The sequence below is a fragment of the Enhydra lutris genome, unplaced genomic scaffold (assembly GCF_002288905.1).
Source record: "Enhydra lutris kenyoni isolate GAN:26980312 unplaced genomic scaffold, ASM228890v2 scaffoldscaffold75, whole genome shotgun sequence".
In the NCBI taxonomy this organism is placed as follows: Eukaryota; Metazoa; Chordata; class Mammalia; order Carnivora; family Mustelidae; genus Enhydra; species Enhydra lutris.
In genome coordinates, this window is record NW_019154159.1 from 107,273 (window position 1) to 130,477 (window position 23,205).

Genomic DNA, 23,205 nt, shown 5'->3' on the forward strand with positions numbered 1-23,205 from the left:
AAAATGAGCTAAATTCTTGTCTTCCTTGTTTTTCTAGATTTACATCAGAACTGTCAAGGCACTAATTTTCACTAGTGTCTGTGATAGATTGCCAGAAAAGATAAATTTCTTACTATCCAGAATAACCATGTACTTACAGGTTGTGTTTGGTGCTGGCTGCTTAAAAACTCAGCAATAAATTAAATAAATAAAATAAATAAATTAAATTAAATAAATTAAATAAAACGGCACATGATGCACTGGCCCAAGGCTTTCTTTCTTTCTTTTTTTAAGATTTTATTTATTTATTTGACACAGAGAGAGAGATCACAAGTAGGCATAGAGGCAGGCAGGGGAGGGGGGAAGCAGGCTCCCTGCTGAGCAGAGAGCCCGATGTGGGGCTCGATCCCAGGACCCTGAGATCATGACCTGAGCTGAAGGTAGAGGCTTAACCCACTGAGCCACCCAGGTGCCCCCCAAGGCTTTTTATTATTTGTATAGTTCAACTCACTCTAGTCTTGCTCTGCTTTGAGCTTTTTCACTTAAAGACCTTTCTGAAGCCACTTCTTACTCTGGATCAAAACAATCTCACTGACCCAACCAGCTTAAATGACCAGCATGATAATATTAAGTTTGCCTAGGCTCTGCAAATTTCCCCAGGATGGTAGAGCGCTTGGGGTTCTAGGGAATCATTTTTCAGGGAGTGGGAGCAGGAGCAGAGAACAGCTCATGCTGGGATGGACATCCACTAAGGCCGCCTCCCCCAGACCATCTGGGATGTCCATAGCTGTGAGAAGTCGGGCAATCCCAGGACACACTAACAGCCACCCATAAACATGATTACCGCCCCTGTACCTGCTGGGGCACCTGCGTGTAGCCCAAGGCTAGCTCATCTTTTCTTCCCAAGCCATGACTCCTTTCCCCGATGCTTCATCCCAGTCCCCACCAGAAGAGCCCTAAGTGAAGTGATAGACCTTTGTCCTCCAGTCAGGAGGAATCACGGCCCTTTCTGTCTATCCTGGCTTTAGGAAAGGAGAAAGAAATCTCTCCACTTTGTGTTTCTGGAAGTTTGATGCTGAAATTCCTTAGGTTGTCCAGGTGGCCCAGGACCCTTTTCCTAGAATGACAGACACAGGTGTCCCTACTCCTGAAAGCTTGCCCTGTGTTCCCATGCCTGGACTCTCGAATTATTTATTCATTCAAGGCAACATAAAAACATTCAAGAATCCACAGCGTACAAGACCTTAAATCTAGGCACGGGGAATACAGCAGTGAATGAGACTAAGTCCTCGCCTTCAGGCAACCTACAGCCTCATGGAGAGGGGGAAACAATAAACCCACGTTCCAATAAACAAGTTCATAAAGCTGGGCCTGCTATGAAGGAAGTAAAACAGGGCAACAGGACAGAGAGAAACTGGAGGTGGTAGCAGGAGCTACTGCCATGAGGGTGGTCAGGGAAGTCTACCCTGGGAGGGGACATTTGAGTTAAGATGTGATGATAAAAGGATGCTAACTGGTCACACATCTGTGGGGAGAACATTCCAGAAAGAAGAACCAGCAAGTGTCAATGCCCTGAGAAAAGAGAAAGCTTCATTTTTCTTTTTTTTTTTTTTTCTTAAGCTTCATCTTTTCAAAAAGAGAGTGGCTAGAGCTGGGGTCATAGGGGCAGGCAGGGACCCGTGCATCCCCAGGGATGTCCTGGGCTGCAGAAGAACCCATCTGAAGGTGACACGCCACAAGTGACTGGTCTGTGCCTTAAAAAGATCATTCTGGATGCTGGAAGGAGAATGGTCTCTGGGGCCGAAAAAAAAAAAGAGGGGCAGCAGGCAGGGGACTGGCTGGTTGCTTGGGTTCAGCTTGGTAACCACAGAGACAGCCATGCCACCACGCTGGGATTCGGGACATACTCTGGAGGGCAGGCTGCCAGGACTCTAGAACAGAGGTGGTAAGCCTGGCACCCTGTAAATACCCATTAATGATCCCTGCATAAGTAGCCCACAGACCCCCTCTTCCTTAGACATGTCGTGCAGGACAGTGGCCCAGACACCGGACTCGAGAGCCCAGATGCCTAAGTTCAAATTTCCACTCATCTGCTTCCGAGCGATAAAACTTGGTACGTCCCTGAACCTTTCCAAACCTTGATGCTTCATCTGTCAAATGGGGGCAATGATTAAGACGCCTTCACAGGGTTGTTGCGAGGATTGAGCTGGTTACTGGGGATAGAGCATTTAGGGAAGGAGCCTGCCACACAACGTGTCTGTTTCCTCTTGACGCCGTAACAAACGACCACACGTTTACTGGCTTCATTAACACCACATCAGCTTATTCTCCTACAGTCCTGGAGGCCAGCAGGACAAAATCTGTTTCACTGCACTAAAGTCAGGGTGTTGGCAGGGCTGGTTCCTTCTAGACACTCCATCACTTGTCTTTTCTGGCCACATCACTCCAGCCTCTGCCTCTATCATCGGCTGCCATCTCCTCTTGTGACCTTGTCTCCTTACAAGGACCCTGGCGATTACATTTAGGGCCCCACTGGAGAATCCAGGATACTCCCCCCATCTCAAAATCCCCGACGTCATACATCCACGTGACTCCTTCTGCCATATTCACAGGCTCTGGGGATTGGGATGCGGATAACTTTGGGGGCCATTATTCACCTCACCACATATGGTAAACAATAAATAAAGGTTAATTATTATTATAATCATTATCATTATTACTCCCTTGGCAGCTGCAGAGCATATATCCCCAACCCCCTCCCAAACTGTATGGGAGAAAAGCCAGCTCCCTCCCAAAAGCCCCCTGAGACCAGGCCTAGGCTTCAGTCTCCAATTGGTCCCCGTGAAGCGACTGGGGGCAGGAAGCAGACAGAGCAGGAACAGGCTCACAGGCCTTATGTGGGGTGGGCGACGGGCGCCTGGAGCCCAGGCTTAGATCTCCTGATGCTGCTGTATTCCATGGATTCCTCGTGGCTCCTGCTGGGAACGTGGGCAACATGGAAGCTCATGTTGCAATAGGTTGCATCCTGATTCAAAAGCTCCCAAGAAAGATCTGCATAGGGAATCTCCTCCTTCTGGAGGGGGGCCTGTAATGAAGAAGCCCAAGGGGTCAGAGAGGCCGGTGAGAGGCTTTGCCCATCGAAGGAGGAGGCCTTGGATGAGGTGGGAGCACAGAGCCTTCAGGGAAGGCTATGCCCACACCCTCCAGCTCCCGCCCCCTTCGCTCCACCAGCTCCCTGAGTCCAGCCCCAGCAGGAGACCCTCCCTCCCCTCCACGTGAGGGCAGCATCCTTCACATGGAATTCCAGGCCGGCCCAGGTCCCTGCTGCCATTACAAGGGCCATGTCTACTGGGACTCAGGGTCCCCAGTGCTGAGACCAAAGGGGGACCCTCCCAAAAGCCCAAAGCCTGGAGGAGTTGAACAGGCAAGTCTTTCAGTGGCTGTGGCTTGGCCCAGCACCCGCCCCTCCTCCTCTGTGCCTCCGTGGGCAGGAGAAAGCCCACCCTCAAAGCGAGGACAATGGCAGAGCTGGCTCCAAGCCCCACAGCAGCCCCACCAAGAACACACCATGGTGACATATTCCACTTCCGGCTGGTCATCCTGGGCAGAGGAGGAGGGCTTTGTGCAGCCATTCTTCTGGGAGGCCTTGTGGGAGGTGCTGGTTGACTGCAGGGCCAGGTTTACATAGCAGATGTCCCCTTCCCCTTCCAGGGGCTGGACCACCTTGGAGAGAAAGCCCAGGTCCTCTTTCCCGCAGGGTCACAGAGTGAAGACAAAGTGTGCTTCCCTTTGTCCCCCTCTCCCAGCTTCCTCTGAAACCCCTACACCTGCCCCCTTTTAGCTGTTTCCAGAGTCCACCCCCGCCCATCCTCCCAGGCCCTGCAGCTGGGCCGTGAGCACACAGACACTTGGACACACAGTTTGTGTGATACATTTGGACCTCAGTGCTTCTGGGAGAAGGAAAATGAAGATGGAGAAAAAGGAGCTGTCTGGGGTCTCTGGTCTGACCTCGGGGACTCTCTTACCTGCTCTGGGGATACCCCAGCAGCTAAAAGACAAAAACAATCAGAATTAGAAAGCCCATCCCTAGACTCTGAGGACTCCCCCAAGTCTGAGGAAGATAAATCTGGGAGAAAAAAAAAAAAAAGTGAATTAGGTTCCAGGCTCAGAGAGATGAGACCTGGTTCTAATTCGGACTCCCCAGATGACACACTCGGTGACATTGCTCACTTCACCTCTCTGAGCTTCCAGCTTCCCACCTGAGAAACAAGGAGACCTCGCCCACCTCCCCCACGTCACAGAAGGGCGGTCAGCTGATTCGGTGGCCCTGCCACCAATGGGCCCCCCTGGGGTTAAGTTCCTTTCTGCGCAACTGCAGGCTCAGACTGACTTCCCTCCCTGGAATGCCTGCATTTCCCTACTGGGCTGGTCATTTGGGAGTCAACTCAAAGTCACACCTGCCTTCCCAGCTGCCCAGGAGCTGCATCCCTCCCTCCCCATTTCCATGGTGTTTGATTTATATCTATCTCATTGCCTTTGTCCCATTAATTCCAGTTAGTCCTCCAGTGGGCTGCGGGCTGCTGGGCAGCTGAGCCCGTCCCTCCTTGCATCACTGGTGCCTGGCCAGTCCTAGAACACAAGTGTCCCCTCCAGGCTGCCCCCTGAGTGGGGTGCACAAGCTGGGTCAGCATCTTATGAACCAGCTTTCAAGTGCCTGTGGTTCCTGGTTCTCTCTGCCCATCCCCCTCCCCAATTTTAGAGCCAACTTAAATAAGTTCTAGCTCTGGTTTTTTGTTTCAAAGGCCTAGATATTGAGAAGCACAGAAAGTACTTAAAACTTAGGTCTCAGACATACACTGGAGAGGAGGCGTGATCAGCAAGAATAAGCCCCCCACCTCCTCTTTGGCTACAAGAGTCCCCAGGCTGTGGTGGGGGAGGGGTACTGGAGAGCACCCCAAAAGAGCTGAGTCCCTGGTGAGTTCTGAGGAGGGGGTTACATTTTCCATGAGGATGTGGAAGCAGAGCCATCCCTCCGCCCCACACTCAGACCCACACTCCAGCCCCTATGCAGCGTCAGCCATATCTGATCACCTTCCTTCTGTTGCCTCATCTTCCTCAAAGCCAAGAATGAGGCTGCCACCAGGAGAAGCAGCAACACAGCCACGGTGAGGGGAATCAGGATGCTGAGCTTCACGGAGTTAGAGCTGGAGACGATAAAATAACACCATGCACCCCGCCCCACCTCCTGCTTCCGGGCTGCACTCCAGCCACCTGGTAGCAAGGAGGGTCACACTCCTTTTGACCTGCAAGCCTGGGGTTTCTAGCTTGGGAACCCCATTCCTGGGTTCCCTCAGAGATGGTTAAAAAAACTCTTCTTTTTTTTTTTTTAAAGGAGAGGAGGGTTCCACAAGTTTTCTTTGGGTCTAGACACCTAACTGAAGTTGTATGGCAACAGGGTGTGGAAAGGTCTCTCTGCTTCTACACTTGCCCCTGCTATACTGGATTAAGGAGTGTCCCCCACCCCCACAATTCAGGTTCATTCAGAACCTGTGAAGGTGACCTATTTGGAAATAAGATCTTTGCTGATGGAATCAAGTTAAGACAGGTCCTACTGGATGGGGAGGGGTCCTAATCCAATGGATGGTGTCCTCACAAGAGGGAAGGTAGCCACACAGAGATACACGAAGGAGGAAGGCCATGTGACAAGAGAGGCAGAAACTGGGGTCACGGTGGCACAAGTCAAGGAGCCCCAAGGATGGCCAGCAGCTACCACTTTCTCCTTTAAGCCCCAAGAAGGAGCAACCATGCTGACACCTTGATCTCAGCTTCTGGTCTCCAGACTGTGTGTAAATAAACGCCTGTCCTTGAAGTGGCCTGGAATGTGATGCTTTGTTAAGGCAGCCTGAGTCTGAGTCTAATGCAAAGGCTATCTCTTGTTCATCACTAGTCACAGTATTTGTAGAATAAACTCATCAGTCAATGAATTAAGTAACTCTATCTGGCACCTGAATTATCTCTCCACTGTAAGTATCTGGAGTGCAGACAGCTTGATCATTCTGTTTGTCCTAGTATCCTCTCGTACTCCCCAGACAGTGAGGGCATGAGCGAGAGCTCGATAATTATTTGTTGAATGAATGAATGAAACCATCTCACGCTGATCAAAGATCCTAAAATACAGCTTTGATTCATAAAAAGAGGAAGCTCCTTAACTATTGCTTACTGAAAGCAGGTTAGTAAAAAGAAACTTTTGAAACAGAGGGCAAATGGGAGAATGGAAGAGCAGGGGTCCTGGGTGGGGATAGAATAACTGGGGACCTCCCATCTAGATTCTACAAGAAGGTCCAGCAAAAGGAGATCACAGCAGTTCTAGACAAAGTCAAGAGGGCCAAGGAGGAGACAGAAAGAGGTATTTCAGCTTCCAAAAAGCCACTTCAGCTGCACGGGCTGGGCAGAGTGCTAAGAAGCATGAGAGAGACTCAATTTCTTCCTCTATAAAAGGGGCAGTTGTATCTGCCTACTTGTCCTCATGAAGCAGGTCCAAGAATTAAGAGACACTGGACAGAAAAGCCCTCTGTGAGCTGGCAGGTGTTCTCGAGATGGGGCAAACGTCAGTACTGCCGCTCTTGCCATAATGGTAATTAGGGGAAACAGGATGTCCCCAAGCCCTTCCTGTTCTCCTGGTATGTGGACCAAGAGCCATCCCTGTGGCCCCAAGATGCTGGTGCTCCCCACACACACACATGTGGGCCATGCCATCTGCATTGACTGCCTGCTCATCATTCTCCCACCCTGCACTCTGAGCTCCTGGGGAGAAGCTCCCTGTCTATGCCTCCAGAGCTCAACAAGGGGCTGGCCATGGAGAAGTTAACTCAGTAAAAATGAGACAGAAGAATGAATACACCAACACATCTACAAACCATACTGGGCTCTAGGAGGAAGGATCTGGGGGGCTCCAAGGACACTGTGGGGCCTGATAGCAAGTAGAAAGGCTTGCCCTGTCATCCTCACCCTCTCAAAGGAGGCGAAGGGTCTAGGGACAAGCTCTGGCTGGCTGGCACCTGGGACTATGAAGTGTTCCCCCCCCCCCCCCCCGCAACTGGAAGAATTTGGGCCAAGTAGACCACCAGAAACAATGCACCAGAGCTGGCTTACCTGTCACTGGAGTGGTAGCCGGTCGTAGTCAGGGGGCCTTTGGTTTCTGCTGGCCCAGTGGACATGGTGATTGAGGGGGTGATGGAGGTTGGTACTGTAGTTAATGCTAGGCATACAGACCAAATTATACACTGTTCAGCCTGCTAACCTGCCCACAGCCCTGCACATGGCTTTGAGCCTGCCGGGGGGTGGGGGAGCGCGGGGAGCCTGGAGCTGAGCCATGGGAAGAGCCTATAGCCTGGACTGCTCATATCTCCCTGGCCACTAGGAGACTCAGCCTCAGAGGCAGGAAGGGCTGAGTACAGGTCCAGGGAGGATATTGAGCAGGCCCTGGAAGGGTCAGAGGGGGCCTAATGTTACCTCAGGGCAAAGGCAGCTGGAGTTGAGCTGGACTTAAAACCCTCCCACTGCCCATGACAAGGCCTCTGCCAAGGTCTCCCCCAGTGTCATTTATCCAGAAAGGACAGAAGCAGAAGGGGGTGCTGGCCCGGTGGCTAACACTCCCAAGATCTGTGACTTCTAAGGTCAGGACCACCCCTAAACAAACTCAAAATGTCCTTTGCCTTTGTTTGGGCAAGTTATTAAGCTTCTATGGGGAGGAGAATCACTTCTCAGGAACATTTTCCAGATTCAGTAAGACAGTGAATGTGCTGTGCTTTGCGACGGTCACACGCCTCGCAGGTTCAGGTAGGGTGGGGCTCTGTGGACTCTGCGCTGTCCCCTTGCCACAGTTCCCTGTGATCTGGTGCTGCCTGTCCAGAGGTCAGAGAAGCAGAGCCCAACAGACCAACTCATTCAAACCAAGGCAGTGGGACCTCTGAGCTGTACTTCCCAGGAGTGTCTGCATTCTAGAAGTACTGAGGAAGAGAACATCATTAAGCCCAGATGTGTATATGGCTTGTAATGAGATTTCAGGCACCAGAAATGCAGCCCTTTGGATGGGGATGCCTTTTCGGACCTCAGGAATCAACCACAGTACCCTGACTGTGCTGGGCCTCTTCCCTCTCGGCCTGGGTATGGAACAGGAGGAGGTGGGAATAGTTGCTCTCAAGTCCCGGCCCCAAACTCCAGAACAAGCAGGGATATGCAGGCACCAGAGGTCCAGGAAAGCACTGGCAAGAACTGGGGTCTCTGGGTCACATAGAAGAAGATCCCTTTGGTCCACGGACTGAAACTGGGACCATCACCTTGACCTCTATGGACAATGGATGCAGGTGCGGCGCTGTGCAGCGAAACACCTGCCCAAAAAGGCTGGATCCCATCCTGCAGGAGGTGCTGGGAGCCATGAGGGCATCTAAGAGAAGCCCTGTGTCTCCCAACCCATGGGGTCAGTCGGGGTTCTGGGAGTACTCAGGACTCAACTCCCCTGTATGACAGTTCACTCTGAGTGACACTAAGTTATTAGAAAGGAAACTCAGCGACCAGGACAAAGAAGACCCTGAAGGGAGCCATCCACACTCATACACAAACTCTTACCTGGGCCAATGGCCACTTTAACTATGACCCCAAGGTCAACTCCAGTCCTTTCAATCCCACACCAGTAAGTGTCTGTATCGTTCCACCTGAGCTTCTCCATGGTCACCGTGAACGTGCGCAATTTCCAATCATCCTTGACGGACAGTCGGTCACCCTTCGCTTCCCGCTGTGATCCGTCGGTATGAACGAGGATACGACAGTGACTCCACACGGCTCCTCGACACCACCACTTATGGTAGGTCTCCCACCCATGTCCATAGTGACACTGCACGGTCAGTCGGCCCCCAACTGGGCCTCTGACTGCTGCTGGACCCATGATGTCAGCTGAGCCTGGAAAATACAAACCCATGTGCCTGTCATATCCCACCCCACCCACTGAGGGCAGAGGCACAAACTCCTGCATCACAAGTAGCCCCAGTAAACCCAAATGCCTGATGAGTTGAGTGACAGTCAAGAAGGGAATACACCTTCCACAAGTCCTTCCACTTTGTCCTTCAAAACTCCACTGGGTCAAAGCCACCATGGAAATCACAACTGATTTCCACCATGGAAAGCACAACTCTACATCTCAGAGAAACAAGAATGTCCCCACAGAGCAATGACAGCTTTCGATAATCCACCCCTCCCCCTCCCTGTGGTCAACGTCATCTGGAAGCAAATGACCCAAGCAAAGGCATGGCCCCAGTCCAGTTCGGCCCATTGTCCTCATGCAAGATGTAGGCTCTGTGGTTTCAGACCTTTTCATTTTTCTAGAGTAGCCAGGAATCTGGATTTTGTGTGGAACCTCTCAACTTGAAAACACTGGTGACCAGCACAGAAACAGAGCAAAGGAATTTCTGTGTCTTTAGAATCCTAAGAATTATCTACAAAACTCTCTGGCAAATTCATGATTGGGACATACACTTTGATTACTGGAAATTGTTTTCCCCTGAATATTGACTATTCAAGGACTTTGATGGTTCTTGAATCCGTTCTTTTGTTTTGGTTTGTTTTTCCCAGAAAGTTAACCTCTTTCATGGAGTATGTATTAGCATAAAGTCCTCCATTTAGAAAGTATCCTTTTATAATTAAAATGTCCATATCTGTTATTATTACATGTTCAGACCACATGAGGTCTGTGAGTTGTGTGGATTACACTCGCTGCAGGGTATCCCCCTTCTGTTTCTCCTAACCTCCTTCTTGTTTTTTCCTGCATTAAACCACTTTTGAGATTAGTTTTTATTGTTCTTATTTCCTAAGTTATTTATTTGTCACAAGTGTGATTTTATTCCTCTTCTTTCTGCGAGATTACTACTTGCCTTCTTCCACTTTGCTCAGTTAAAGGCAGTGATAATTTCCTTCCTTTCTAAAATGAACTAAGGTGTGTTTAAGGCTAAGAATTTACTTTTGTCCATTTTAAAAATTGAGATATAAATCATGTATCATGAATTTTACTCTTAATTTTAAAGCATCTATCTGGGGTTCTTGGGATATTCACAGAGTTGTACAGCCATCACCTATAATTCCAGAATGTTTTTGTTACCTCAAAAGAAACCCTGTGCCTGATTCACCCCCACCATAACCTATGTCCTGTCTGTAGATTTCTTTATTCTGAAATCTACATTTCATGACCACATAGTCATACAATGTGTGGCCTTTTGTATCTGGCTTCATTCACTCAGCAGAATGTCTTTTAAGTTCATCCCCATTGTAGTGTGTGTGGGCACTTTGTTCCAGGGTAAGGACAGGGACATTTTGTTTACCCATTCGTCAGTGGAAGCTATTTGGATTAATTTCCCTTTTTGGCTATGTCGAATAATGCCGCTGTGAACATGTATATACTACTGGTATTTGCATGGAGATATGTTTCAGCTCTCTGAAGTATAACATACCATAGGACACTTAAAATGGTAAATGGGGAGGGGAAGGGTTTCCCACAAGCGTGGCTGGATCCTGTCACCTCTCGCCATGCTCCACTTCGGTAAATGCAAGGAGATAAAGAAGGCCAACATAAAATAGCAAATCACTTCTTAAACTAGAGGGACATAGAAGTGAGCCTTTATAATATCTCTGAATGAAAGGGAGCACTTTCAGGGTGCCTGGGTGGCTCAGTGGGTTAAGTCTCTGCCTTCAGCTCAGGTCATGATCTCAGGGTCCTGGGATCGATCCCCACATGGGGCTCTCTGCTAAGCCGGGAGCCTGCTTACCCCTCTCTCTCTGCCTGCTCTTCTGTCTACTTATGATCTTTCTCTCTCTGTCAAATAAATAAATAAAAATCTTTTTTAAAAAAAGACTCCATTTAGGTTAAGGAGAGCATGTATTGCATGGAGCACTGGGTGTGGTGCATAAACAATGAATCTTGGAACACTGAAAAAATAAAATAAAAGTAAAAAAGAAAAAAAGACTCCATTTAGAAAGTTGGTAAGGGGCAAGAAAAGAAAAGGCACAAAGAGAAAATTCAGGTGGATGATAAAATTGGAAGTGTTCCATTTAAACAATCTAGCAAATGAAAACATTTTAAAGTGATGTCATTTTCTCATATGAAGGAAACAAGTTTTTGTGACTACTATATTGCTGACATGGGTGACGTGACATGGACAAGAGGAGAAGCTGCTGTTAGGGATGTAACCATTCAACCATTACCGAAGGCAATGTGGCAATTATGTATCAAAATAATCATGCCCTTTGCTCCAGTGATTATATGTCTAGGATTTGGTCCTCAGGAAATAATCAGAGAAGCTAATAAGAACATATGCACCAAGATTCATTACATAATTATTTAAACGGTTTGTTTTTTGTTTTTGTTTTTTAAGATTTTATTTATTTATTAGAGAGACAGAGATCACAAGTAGGCAGAGAGGCAGGCAGAGAGAGAGGGGGAAGCAGGTTTCCTGCTGAGCAGAGAGCCCGATGTGGGGCTTGATCCCAGGACCCCGAGATCATGACCTGAGCCGAAGGCAGAGGCTTTAACCCACTGAGCCACCCAGGCGCCCCTCATTACGTAATTATTTAAGGAGCAAAACTAAACAAGGTTAACATCCATCAATTAGGATAATAAGTAAACAACAAAATATAATGCAGACACTGTTAATTACGCTTAGAAATATTGTTAATTATGTGGAAAATCCTATGAGGCGAAATACTTTTTTTAAACATCATATACAGCACAGTCTCAACTAACTTTTAAAATATGCGTAGAAGATGGGGCGCCTGAGTGGCTCAGTCATTAAGCGTCTACTTTCGGCTCGGGTCATGATCCCAGGGTTCTGGGATCAAGCCCCGCGTCGGGATCCCTGCTCGGCGAGAAGCCTGCTTCTCCCTCTCCCACTGCCCCCTGCTTGTGTTCCCTCTCTTGCAGTCTCTCTCTCTCTCTCTCTCTCTCTCTCTGTCAAACAAATAAACAAAATCTTTTTTTAAAAATATGCATAGAAGAATAGATTAAAAGGAAACCAGTAAAAATATTAAATGAACATCAGTTTGCTTTGGGCATTAAGATGAGGGACATAGAATTTTTTATTTTTCCTGACTCTTCATTTTTTCTGTACTTTCCTAAGTATCAACAATGAGCATTTACTACTTTCAAAATGATGGGGCGGGGCGGGGGGGATAATGCCTGGACAGGGCTGTTTCGCGGCATGGTGAGCAGAATAATGGCTTCCTAAGGATATCTACATCCTAATCCCCAGAACCTATAAAATACTGTAAAGCAGCTCACACGATCAAATGGGACTTTGCAGATGTGACTAAATTACGGATTTTGAGATGGAGAGATAATCCAGGAGCATGGGGCGGGGCCAAGGACTTTATCAGAGGGAGGCAGGAGGGTCAGAGTCAGAGAAGGGACATTGAAGGTCAGGTGGGGCCACACGCCAAGGACGCAGCAACCTCTGGGCTGTGGAAAAGTCAAGGAATCTGATTCTCCCCCAAAGCTACCGGAAGGAACGCATCCCTGGCGATCCTTTAAGACTCTGACTTCCAGACTGTAACATTATAAATTTGTGTTGTTTTAAGCCACTAGGTGTGTAGTCATTTGTCCTGGCAGCCTTAGGAAACTCCTAAGGTGACATTAGCCCATCTCATCTGAGTGCTGACGTTGGGCCTGACTCCTGAACCATCTGCTCCACTCGCTTCCTGGAAACGTCTGCCCGGGGACCCACTCCCCACCAACCTCGGCAGAGCACTACCCTGCTGTCTGAACCGTCCTGACACCAGAGGCAGCCCTGATGGGGCGTCTGGGGGGCTCCGTTTTTTGAAGCGTCTGCCTTCGGCTCAAGTCATGATCTTAGAGTCCTGGGATTGAGCTCCCACGTCTAGCTCCCTGCTCAGCAGGGAGTCTGTTTCTCCCTCTGTCTGCTGCTCTCCCTGCTCGTGTGCCCTCTCTCTCTCTCTCACTCTCTCTCTCAGATAAACAAATTGGCAGCCCTGAGCCCCAAGGAGCAGCACCCCCAGCAGGCATGGTTATTTCCAGACTAGTCGATCGGGAGTAACCCTAGTTGAGGAAGAAGATGAGCCTCAGGGGGAGTTTACAGGCTCACTGTCAGGGAGGCACAGGATGGACCCCAACTCCAGCATGGCACAGGAGGTCAGCCAGTGTCCACTCCGGGCCGGCACATGTGGGTCTTGTCCATGTCTATCACCACTTAGGGTGAGGCCAAATGTGGACAAAGCAACTAATATTTCTCTGAAAATACCGGCCACAAATCTCTTCCTTTCTCACAAAAAATGAAGGCTGTAAAGCCAGTGGGAGCTCTGGCTGGTATTTGTTTCTTGTATAGCTTGGAAACAAGGAACTCTTTAGACTGAGAAGTGGTGCGGGGTAAATGGGCGTCTTGTTATGGGAAGTTCCCTGGGAGAGGCTGGTGAGGGGGCACAGGTTCACAGCACAGACCAGGTTCCTGCTGAGCACACAGCTGTGCCTGCTGGCTTCCAACTGACATTTCCACTCTGCCTCAGTCACACCCATACACGCGCACATGCACACACACACCAGCATTATTCTCACATCTGCTCACCAACTTCCCCTGTTTCCAGATGTCGGGGGGGAAAAAGAAGCAGTCCTTTATGTGCATTCGCTGCCCTGCTGATTTGCCCCCTAACGGCTCGCCCAGAATCGGCTTCTCCATCCCCACAACCCATCCCCAGCTTTGCCTTTACAAGCCTTGCGGTCCTGGACACGTCACTTTCCTCCCCTAAGACTTTCCCCCCAGACACAGTGATATCCTCCCAATCTGCCCCTCTGGGCTGCTCTGAAGCATGTGAGGAAGCCACATGGCCCGTCCATCTCTCAGGCCCGCTCAGGGTCAGGTCATCAGGCTCGTGCCCCTCTCACAGCCTTTGTGCTCACTGACGCCCGTGTCCGAAAGTCTGCCTGCGATCCTAAGTGCCTGCTCCTTCTCATCCCCCAGGCCTCTGCTCAGACATCTCCTCCCAGAGGCTCCTTGCAGTAGCCCCCCTCCATCCACAGTGCCCCCCCCCGTGTCCCCTGAGGCTCACAATGTCAGGTCCCCGAGCTCAGCTCTCCTCACAGCACCTACCACTTCTTGGAGGTATTATCATTTCTCTAACTGATGGAATGAATGATCAAATTCGACCACAGAAAGGACCGTCCACTTGCCATGAACACCTGCTTCCAGAGCCTCAGATCCCCACAATGCCAAATGTTACCCAGAGATTTTTCTACCAGGAGAAGTCTACTGCTGCTGATTCTCCCCTCTGCTCCATGATGATGTTCATGCTGACATACGATTCCCTTACCGTAAAATTCACCCTTTTATAGCATACAGCTCGGCGTTTCCTGGTCATTCACAAAATTCGCAACCATCACTACACCGAATTCCTTTCTATCACCCCAAAAAGAAACCCCTTACTCATTAGCATTCACTCTCCCTTATTCCTTCCACCCAGCTCCTGGCAACCACTAAATGTACTTTCCATTTCTGTGAATTTAGGTATTACGGATATTTCGTAGGTATGGAATGGTACAATAGAGGGGCTCTTGTGTCTGGATCCTTCCGCTCAGCATAATATTTCCCAGGTTGGTCTGTGTTGCAGCTGTGTGTCAGCATTCATTTGTTTTTATGGCTGAATAATGTTCCCTTGAATGGGTATGCTGCATTTTTAAAAAAAGATTTTATTTATTTGACAGAGAGAGATCGCAAGTAGGCAGAGAGGCAGGCAGAGAGAGAGGGGGAAGCAGGTTTCCTGCTGAGCAGAGAGTCCGATGCGGGTCTCCATCCCAGGACCCTGAGATCATGACCTGAGCCGAAGGCAGAGGCTTAACCCACTGAGCCACCCACGCGTCCGGTATGCTACATTTTATTTGCTCATCCATCAGCTGATGTACATTTAGGTTGTTTCCAGTTTTGTTTTTTTTTTTAAGATTTTATTTATTTATTTGACAGACAGAGATCACAAGTAGGCAGAGAGGCAGAGAGAGAGAGAGAGAGGAGGAAGCAGGCTCCCCGCTAAGCAGAGAGCCCGATGTGGGGCTCGATCCCAGGACCCTGGGATCATGACCTGAGCCGAAGGCAGAGGCTTTTACCACTGAGCCACCCAGGCGCCCCAGTTGTTTCCAGTTTTTAACGATTATGAATAATGTTGCCATGAACGTTCGCATACAAGTTTTTTTTAAGATTTTATTTATTTATTTAATTGTCAGAGAGAGAGAGCGTGCACAGGCAGGCAGAGGCAGAGAGAAAAGCAGGCTCCCTGCTGAGCAAGGAGCCTGATGCGGGACTCGATTCCAGGACCCTGGGATCATGACCTGAGCCGAAGGCAGAGGCTTAACTGACTGAGCCACCCAGGCACCCCTGCATACAAGTTTTTACATGAGCATATGTTTTCAGTTCTCTTGGGTATACACCTGGGAGTCGAATGGCTGGATCATGTGTTTAACATTTTGAGGAATGTCAAACTGTTTTCCAAAGCAGCTGCACCATTTTACATGCTCACAGGCAATGCATGTCCTCTGTAATTAATGGCAAGAGTCCCTAGTGTTCAGTTCTTTTTTTTTTAATTAACATATAATGTATTATTAGCCCCAGGGGTACAGGTCTGTGAATCATCAGGCTTACACACTTCACAGCATTCACAGTAGCACATGCCCTCCGCAATGTCCATATCCCCACCACCCTCTCCACGCCCACCTCCCCCGGCAACCCTCAGCTTGTTTTATGACATTAAGAGTCTCTTATGGTTTGTCTCCCTCCCAATCCCATCTTGTTTCATTTATTCTTTTCCTACCCCCTAAACATCCCATGTTGCATCTCAACTTCCTCATATCAGGGAGATCATATGATAGTTTTCTTTCTCTGGTTGACTTATTCAGCTAAGCATAATACCCTCTAGTTCCATCCCTATGAACAAGAAGGTTGAGGAGTACGGCAATCATATTCTTTTCCCTCTCCATGAGATACATTCACTCACTCCACTAATACTCGCTATTTGTCTAATTTATACCTGGTATGTTTGTAGGAGCAAAAATTCCTGCCTTCCTAAGGCTTATGTTCTCTCAAGGTGGGAGAAGGGAGGAGTCAGACAGTAGAGAAAAATAATGCAAGGGAACTGCTATTTTAATGAAGTTTCTTGTCAATGAAGGCCTGAGTAAAAATCAAAGACATGCAGGATATGAGGGACTGGAACATGTGGCTATATGAAGAAGAGCGTTTTGGGCAGAGAACAGCAAGTGCAAAGGCCCTGAGGCAGAAGTGTACCTAACATGTTCAAAGACCATCTAAGAGGCCATTCTGGCTGCGGTGGGTTGACCCAAGAGAGCAGAGTAGAAGAGGCGATCGGGAAGGTGATGAAGTGAGAGAACCAGGTGGTAAACCTTTTAGCTTCTGTAAGGACTCTGTGTTTCTACCCTGAGTAGGATAGGAAGTCATTAGAGGGTTTTGACCAGAGGAAGAACAGCATCTGGCTTGCATTTCCCAAGGATCATTGTGGGATATGAAAGATGAATGCCCCCCAGGTTTTGCTTGAGTACCTAGAAAAGATGGAGTTGCTAAACACAAAGATGGGAGAGAAAGGAATTTGAGGGGAGAAGATATGCTGAGGTCACATCCAAAATGTCAATATCTTAGTGGAGAGTTGAGTGGGCACTTGACTAAAAGATTCTGGGTCCAGGGTGATGTCCAGGCTAATGATACAACATCAGGCATCAACTGTATAGAGGTAGTATTTAAGCCAAGAGAGGAGAGGAGATCAATCAGGGAATGGCTTTAGAGCTCTAGAAAGAAAAGCCCAAAACTGAGCCCTGTGGCCCTCCAGCATTTCAAGGTCAAGAAAATCCCTTAATTTTTAATCCAAATGGTATCCATCCGCTCACAGTTTCCTTCCACCACCATCCCTATCTTAGCCCGTCAGCAAATTCTACTACTTCCTTCTACCCCAAGTGCCTAGAACCACGTCTTCCTCCCTGTCTGGCAAACTCCCAGCTTTCCTTCCTCCAAAGCCACCTCCATACTCTCTCCTTCCCTTCCTCATAAGACATTCTCGAAGGCGACAGTGCAGGAGCAAGTGTTCACCAGCTCTCCCGAGCAATCAGGGCTCCTCTGCTTCTCCTACACCAGGGGGGGCCCTTAGTCCAAGTCCCTTCGGAACAATCGACCCCTGGGTGGTCAGGAATTACACCCTGTGCGGGGTGAGGAATGGGGTGGCCGACACACAGACTCATGACTTGGAGAAACTGCTTAGAAACACAGCCTGCTTCCCAGCAGGACCCGCTGCTGGGCCCCCTCCTCCCTCCACCAGCCACTTCATCCTGCCCCAGAAGCTCTTCTCCAGTACAGACCCAGGCCCCACTCACCTACGAGCTGGAAGAGGGAGAGGAAGGACAGCAGCAGGTACATTCTCTCTTCGCTCAAGCCCCCCTTGGTGGAGCCAGTCAACTCCAACTCAGCCCCGGCATCTTCCACCCTTCTGCTCTCCCCACTCTGGCACTTCCTCCTTTGACCGCTTCCCACTGATGAATAAGCAAAAAAGAGGAAGGAGTGAAATCTCAAGGCAACAGGCAATGCAACAAGTCTCGGTGATCATGAATAAGCTTTTGAGAAATGCCCTCCTGTCCGCAGCCATGAAGGAGTGTCTAAAAAGAGGACTTTGCCACTCCTAGGCCTTGGGGAAATTTGCAGACACAGACCCAGGTAGTGGGGCTGGCTCTTACTCAGTCCTAATCCTCTGGTGGGAAGACTGGACAGAGGGATGCCAGCTCCATCACAGAGGTCTTGCAGAGCCGAGGTTGAGGGACACAATACCAGCCACAGGGGATGTCAGGGTGTAGCCTTGGGAGTCCAAAGGCCAGGAGTGTGGCTGCGGGGGAGCTTGGGACAAAGCCCGAAAGCCAGAGCAGAGATTCTAGACCAGAGTGGAATGAGGAGGAAGAGAGTATCAAACACCAGACAACAAAGAAAGGCGCTCAAAGAGTAGGGATATGTGAGCAGGGACCTACTGGTCCGATGGGCGAGAGGGGCCTCTGTCCTCAGAACATACTGGAAACTCTCACTGCTGTGCCCCAGACCACCAAGTAAGAGCCTGTGGATATTGATACTGGCCGGAATCCTCCAGAAACTTGCCGGTTAGACCAGGGCCTCCTTTCTGAAGAAAGCTGCTCCTTGCTCATGGCGACTACCCCCTCGCTCCTCACTCCTCACCTTATAATAACTACTTACAGAAGTAGGAAGAAGGTCAGCTCCAGCTTTGCCCATCTTACTCCTTCTTTCCGCCAACTTTGTGCCCATCCCCCATCCCTCCCATCAGGACCCCAGCAAGCCCCGGGGTGGAGCATAGAAGCCAGGACATGTAGGATCCTTTCTCATATTTTGCCCCTGGAGCCACTTTTGCTAAGTGTCACACACATACCCTGTGACATCTTGAGAAGCAAGTGAGTCCCAACGAGGGACATAAGCCCCTCACATCCTGATCAGGAATGAGTGGGTGTGCAAGCGGCCTATTTGCACACACACAAAACCACAACGGCTGATCAGCCAAGCTTTTCCAGGATGTGGCCAGAGACAGCCTTCCACTTTACATATCTCCAGACCATAAAGTAAGGTCAACGATTGGCCAACGGTCAGCCCTCCGTCCCCACTCTCAACAAGCCCATAACTGCACAGTTATGCTGAGAGACATCGGCCTCTGCTTACAAGGACACTATTTGGCTCCAGGGGAAATGACCTAGGAGTTAAGCAAGCTGGGACATCCCTGAAAACCAAGGGGTCAGATTTTTGAGAGTTGTGGGTAAACCTTCCTTTCATGCACAGAGGTGGGAAGGAATGACAAGCATCCGAGCAGCTCAAAATCCTGCCTGGGGCCCAGCCCTCTGCTCCTGGGCCCAGCTTACCCAAGTGTTAGGAGTTAGTTGGACAATTAGGCAGTCAGGGCCAGTGTCCCCACAAGAAAATAGAACAGCTAAGATGAAACCGTTCCAGCATCCTGTCTTACAGCTTAGACAGGACCACCATGGCATCCTGTCCCAGCCTCTGTGCAGGAGTCACTTTTGCAAAAACATCCTGAAACAAAACAATTAACCTTAAATTATTGGTCACAATCACAAGTTGCGGCAGCCCATCTCCAGACGTCTGCCCAAAAGACCGACACGTGAACAATAAGCCAGTAGGTAGATGGGTGCCTGATCAGAGCCCTGATTCACAGGGACCCACAGTCAGGATGCCCAAGATACATCTGCGGAAGAGCTTAGCACAATCCCAAGATTTGAATGCCAGAACAGCAACCCTCTCGGGTCCCCTCCCTCTCCGGGAGCTTTGTCCTCTCACTCAATAAACTCCGCCTCACCGCCCACCACTCTCCCTCTGGTCTACCTCTTCACTCTTCCAGCAGCGTGACCAAGAACCATGGGCACTGTGGGAATAAAAATCCTGTAATACAAGGAGGACTCCCTTTTGGGTCAAGAACAGTATCATCTGAGGGTCTCTGAATGGTGGCAAGACAGAACCTTGGAACAAGTGCCTCTGGGCACTATAGGAAAGTCGGGCTGTTCTGTGAGTCCTGCATCCTCACAAACCTAGTGGAGGCTTGGCCATTGACTTCTGCCCAAGTCAGCTCCCTCCCCGGGCTCCCGTGTCTCCATCTGTGAAAGAAAAGACTGGATGGCTCATCTGAGGTGCCCCTGCCCTAAAACACCTGTGTATGTGTGTGTGCATAGACGCACACATGCTCGTGTGTGGGTATGAGTGCTTGTGGAGATGTGTGCGCGCATGGACAAACGTGTGGCGTGCTCGTGTCTGCATGTAAGCATGTGTGGGAGCTGTGTGTACTGTGTGTGTTTTACTGCTAGAGCGATGTGTGCACACATGGATGTGTTGTGTGTGTGTGTGCGTGTGTGCACTGTGTGTGCTGTAGTGGTTTGTGTGCATACACGTTGTGTGTATGCATGTGTATCATGCATTGGGTTCTCCTGGTTACAAGGAGCAGAGACTTGTTCAAGCTCCTTCTCTTGGTCACTTTGGACTTGCAAACTGCCATATTTTCAGAGCTCGATCTATTCATGGGGGAAGGAGGTCTTGTTCTGAAAGGGCTGGTTTTGTTAGGTCTCTCCCCCTCGGGATTAGAAGATCCATGAGGGCTGTATCCCCAGTGGCTAACACCACCTCTGGCACATAGGAGATGCTCCATAAATAATTGTTGGAAAATGAATACACAAATGAATTGTTTTCACTGCATTGTCGTTCTTCTCCTGGCCCTGTAAAGCTCCGTCATAAACCACAGCTGTTCTCAGCAACCATCCTGAACTCAGTCTGCTTGGACCCAACCACACATCATCTTTTCTACCCACTGCATGCTACGCTCCATATTTTACATAGTTTTCACATGAAATCCTCACTACAAATATACAGGAGAGGCAATGTTATTCCCATTTTTCATCCAAAGAAATCTAGGCTTAGAGAGCAAGTAACTCGTCCAAAGTCACATGCTAGTAATTGGCAAAGCCAGGATTCAACCCTGGGTCTGGCTCATGAAGCCTACCATCCTGCCTCTGGCTAGAGAGGCTTTGACAGAAGCCAGCTGCCCTTTGGTCCTGCTCAGTGCTCGCAATGAAGAGGGAACCTGACAGCCAAGAGTTAATAAGACAGCACATCCTTGTCAGCCAAGTATCCACTCCACGGCTCTTTCTAAACCAGGTTCCCCCAAAGTGAAAGAATGTCGTGTTGTCATGAACTGGCAATTGGTTTTGAAAAGCAAGTCACTGATAACATTAACCTTAACCCTTTCCAGATCTAATGCCACTTATCCGCGGTCTATGGAATGGGAAACTGGGTCTCAACCAAGTTCTTATCCAGGCACTCGGGCAGACGCAAAGTGTGTTTTTGAGAAAAACACAGGTCTCCAAAGTGTGGGTTAACCCTCTGGAAGGACAAGGTGAAAGAGCTCTGTGGTTTTCAGGACAGGGTGTGAGCTGCTTTGCCTCCTACTCCTCCAGTATCTAAGGTAACACTCGCTGAAATCGACAAAGTGAAATTGGGGCCATTCAGGCTCCTTCTGCCCAGAGGACCTGATCTTTTCTTAAGCACTGTTTAGTGGGCTGGGTTTATTTGGAAGAAATAAAATTAAGCATTTGTTCAGCAACAGTTAGGCTAGACATTGGCCTTCCTCTTTGCTTTTACCTGAGTTACCCAGCATGGCATGCCTCCCCAGCACATATATAGACATATTTCTTTTTTTTTTTTAATATTTTATTTATTTATTTATTTATTTATTTATTTATTTATTTATTTTGACAGAGAGAGAGATCACAAGTAGGCAGACAGAGGCGGGGGGAAGCAGGCTCCCTGCTGAGCAGAGAGCCCAATGCGGGGCTCAATCCCAGGACCCTGAGATCATGACCCGAGCAGAAGGCAGAGGCTTAACCCACTGAGACACTCAAGTGCCCCATATATAGGCATATTTCTGAATTACAAAGGAATGTGTGTTCATTACCAAAGGAGAATGGAATATAAATGAACATAAAGAATCCATTTTAAATCACTCCCGATCCCCCCCATGCAGAGACAACCACTGTTTAATATATGTATGTGTCCCCAAAACCAGTGTTTTGCTCTTTTCTGTGGAAATGCTATTTATTCCCATTTAAGCAAAGGATCACTCATGAGTTTACTTCGTCAACCAGTTTATTACACTTATTAGGGATTTTTAAAAGGCGAAAGATTTATACGATCTGAAGAGAAACCAGAGTATTATTAGGGATTTTTAATACAGAAAAGTACAAAAAGAAAACATGGCCCATGATGCCCACTCTCAAATACTCCCAGCTAGCACTTTTTTTTTTTTTAAGGTAATGCAAGCAACATTTTGGAGAAGAAGGGGAGAAGGAGGGATGGAAGGAGGGAAGGGAGGGAGGGAGGAAGGGAGGAAAGGAGGGAGGAAGAATAGTAAGAGATAAAGCAACAAATGAAAGTCTTCTCTTCATTCCCAGAACCTCAAAGGTAGTCACAGTCAGCCTCTGCTGCCTCCCTGAAAAAAAGTTTATGCGTAATCAGTATATACAACCAAGTGAAGTCAACATAAGTCAGCACACAAGCATACCTCTCTGCCCCTTCTTTTACTCCATGATTATCATTTTTCCCAAACAGCACATACAAATCTACCTCATTCTTTTCTCTTTTTTAAGTAATCTCTACACCCAACGTGGGGCTTGAACTCATGACCCTGAGATCAAGAGTTGCATGCTCCATGGACTGAGCCAGCCAGGTGCCCCTAGCTCATTTTTCTATGGGTTCCACAGCATTTCATCTCATGGATATTCTACAGTTTATTTAAGCAGCCCCGGTTGCTGAATTATTGGCTCTTACACATGCTACCATGAACATCCTTGTACACACATCTTGGTGAAATTTTGCAAGTAAAACCATAGAACTGTTGAGTCAAAAGAATTTGCATTTGTAACTTTGATAGATACTGTCAATTGTTCTTCAAAATGCCCCAGTGGGGTGCCTGGGTGGCTCCATCAGTTAAATGTCTGCCTTCAGTTAGGGTCATGATCTCAGGGTCCTGGGATCAAGCCCCACAGTGGGCTCCCTGCTCAGCGGGGAACCTGCTTTTCCCTCTTCCTCTCCCTCTGCCCATAGCACTGCTTGTGCTTGCTCTCTCTCCCTCTCTCTCTCTCTCTCAAATAAATAAAATCTTAAAAACAAAACAAAACAAAATGCCCCAATGTATCCTCTCACCAATGGTGCATGTAGGAGCACCTATTTTCCCAAATCTCAACCAATGTTGACCATTATCATACTTTTATCAAAGCATTAGGTGTTATAATGTATCAGAGAAACAGTGTCAGTATAAAATATATTAGGAGAGATTTCGTTCAAGGAATGGACTCTGGGAACCTGGCAAGTCCAAAATCTGCAGGCCAGACTGGCAGACGAAATTCTCAGGCACAAACTGATGCTACAATCTTGAACAAAATTCCTTCTTCCTTAGGGAAACCTCAGTTTTGCTCTCACTTCCTTCAATTAATTGAACGAGGCTCGCCCAGGTTATTGAAGACTTACAAGTCAACTCATTGTAAATCTATAATAATATCTATAATGTATAATCTATACACCCCTAATATACCTTCATAGCAACAGATAAACTAGTGCTTAATTAAGTAACTAAGTGCTACCG

At 48.5% G+C, this 23,205-nt stretch overlaps 1 protein-coding gene across 1 annotated transcript; it reads right to left on the reverse strand.

Annotated features, from left to right (window-relative positions):
• Positions 1–1,572: 1,572 nt before the first annotated feature.
• LOC111160385 (CD300 molecule like family member f) lies at positions 1,573–17,509 on the reverse strand. Its single transcript, XM_022523468.1, has 7 exons — positions 17,393–17,509; positions 8,608–8,937; positions 7,132–7,237; positions 5,071–5,183; positions 4,005–4,027; positions 3,547–3,702; positions 1,573–3,064 (listed from the first exon to the last, which is right to left on the reverse strand). Exons 1-7 carry the CDS (start codon positions 17,433–17,435, stop codon positions 2,873–2,875), a joined length of 963 nt encoding a protein of 320 aa, XP_022379176.1. The 5' UTR covers positions 17,436–17,509; the 3' UTR covers positions 1,573–2,872.
• Positions 17,510–23,205: the final 5,696 nt, after the last annotated feature.

Bases quoted from the DNA above. Each gene is read 5' to 3' on its own strand.
- LOC111160385 (XM_022523468.1), bottom strand. From the start codon at position 17,435: ATGTACCTGCTGCTGTCCTTCCTCTCCCTCTTCCAGCTCGTAG. The intron at 4,028-5,070 runs GTGATCAGATAT...TTTGTCTTTTAG, and splicing joins GATGAGGCAACAGAAGGAAG to CTGCTGGGGTATCCCCAGAG. The intron at 3,065-3,546 runs GTGTGTTCTTGG...TCTTCATTACAG, and splicing joins AAGTGGAATATGTCACCATG to GCCCCCCTCCAGAAGGAGGA.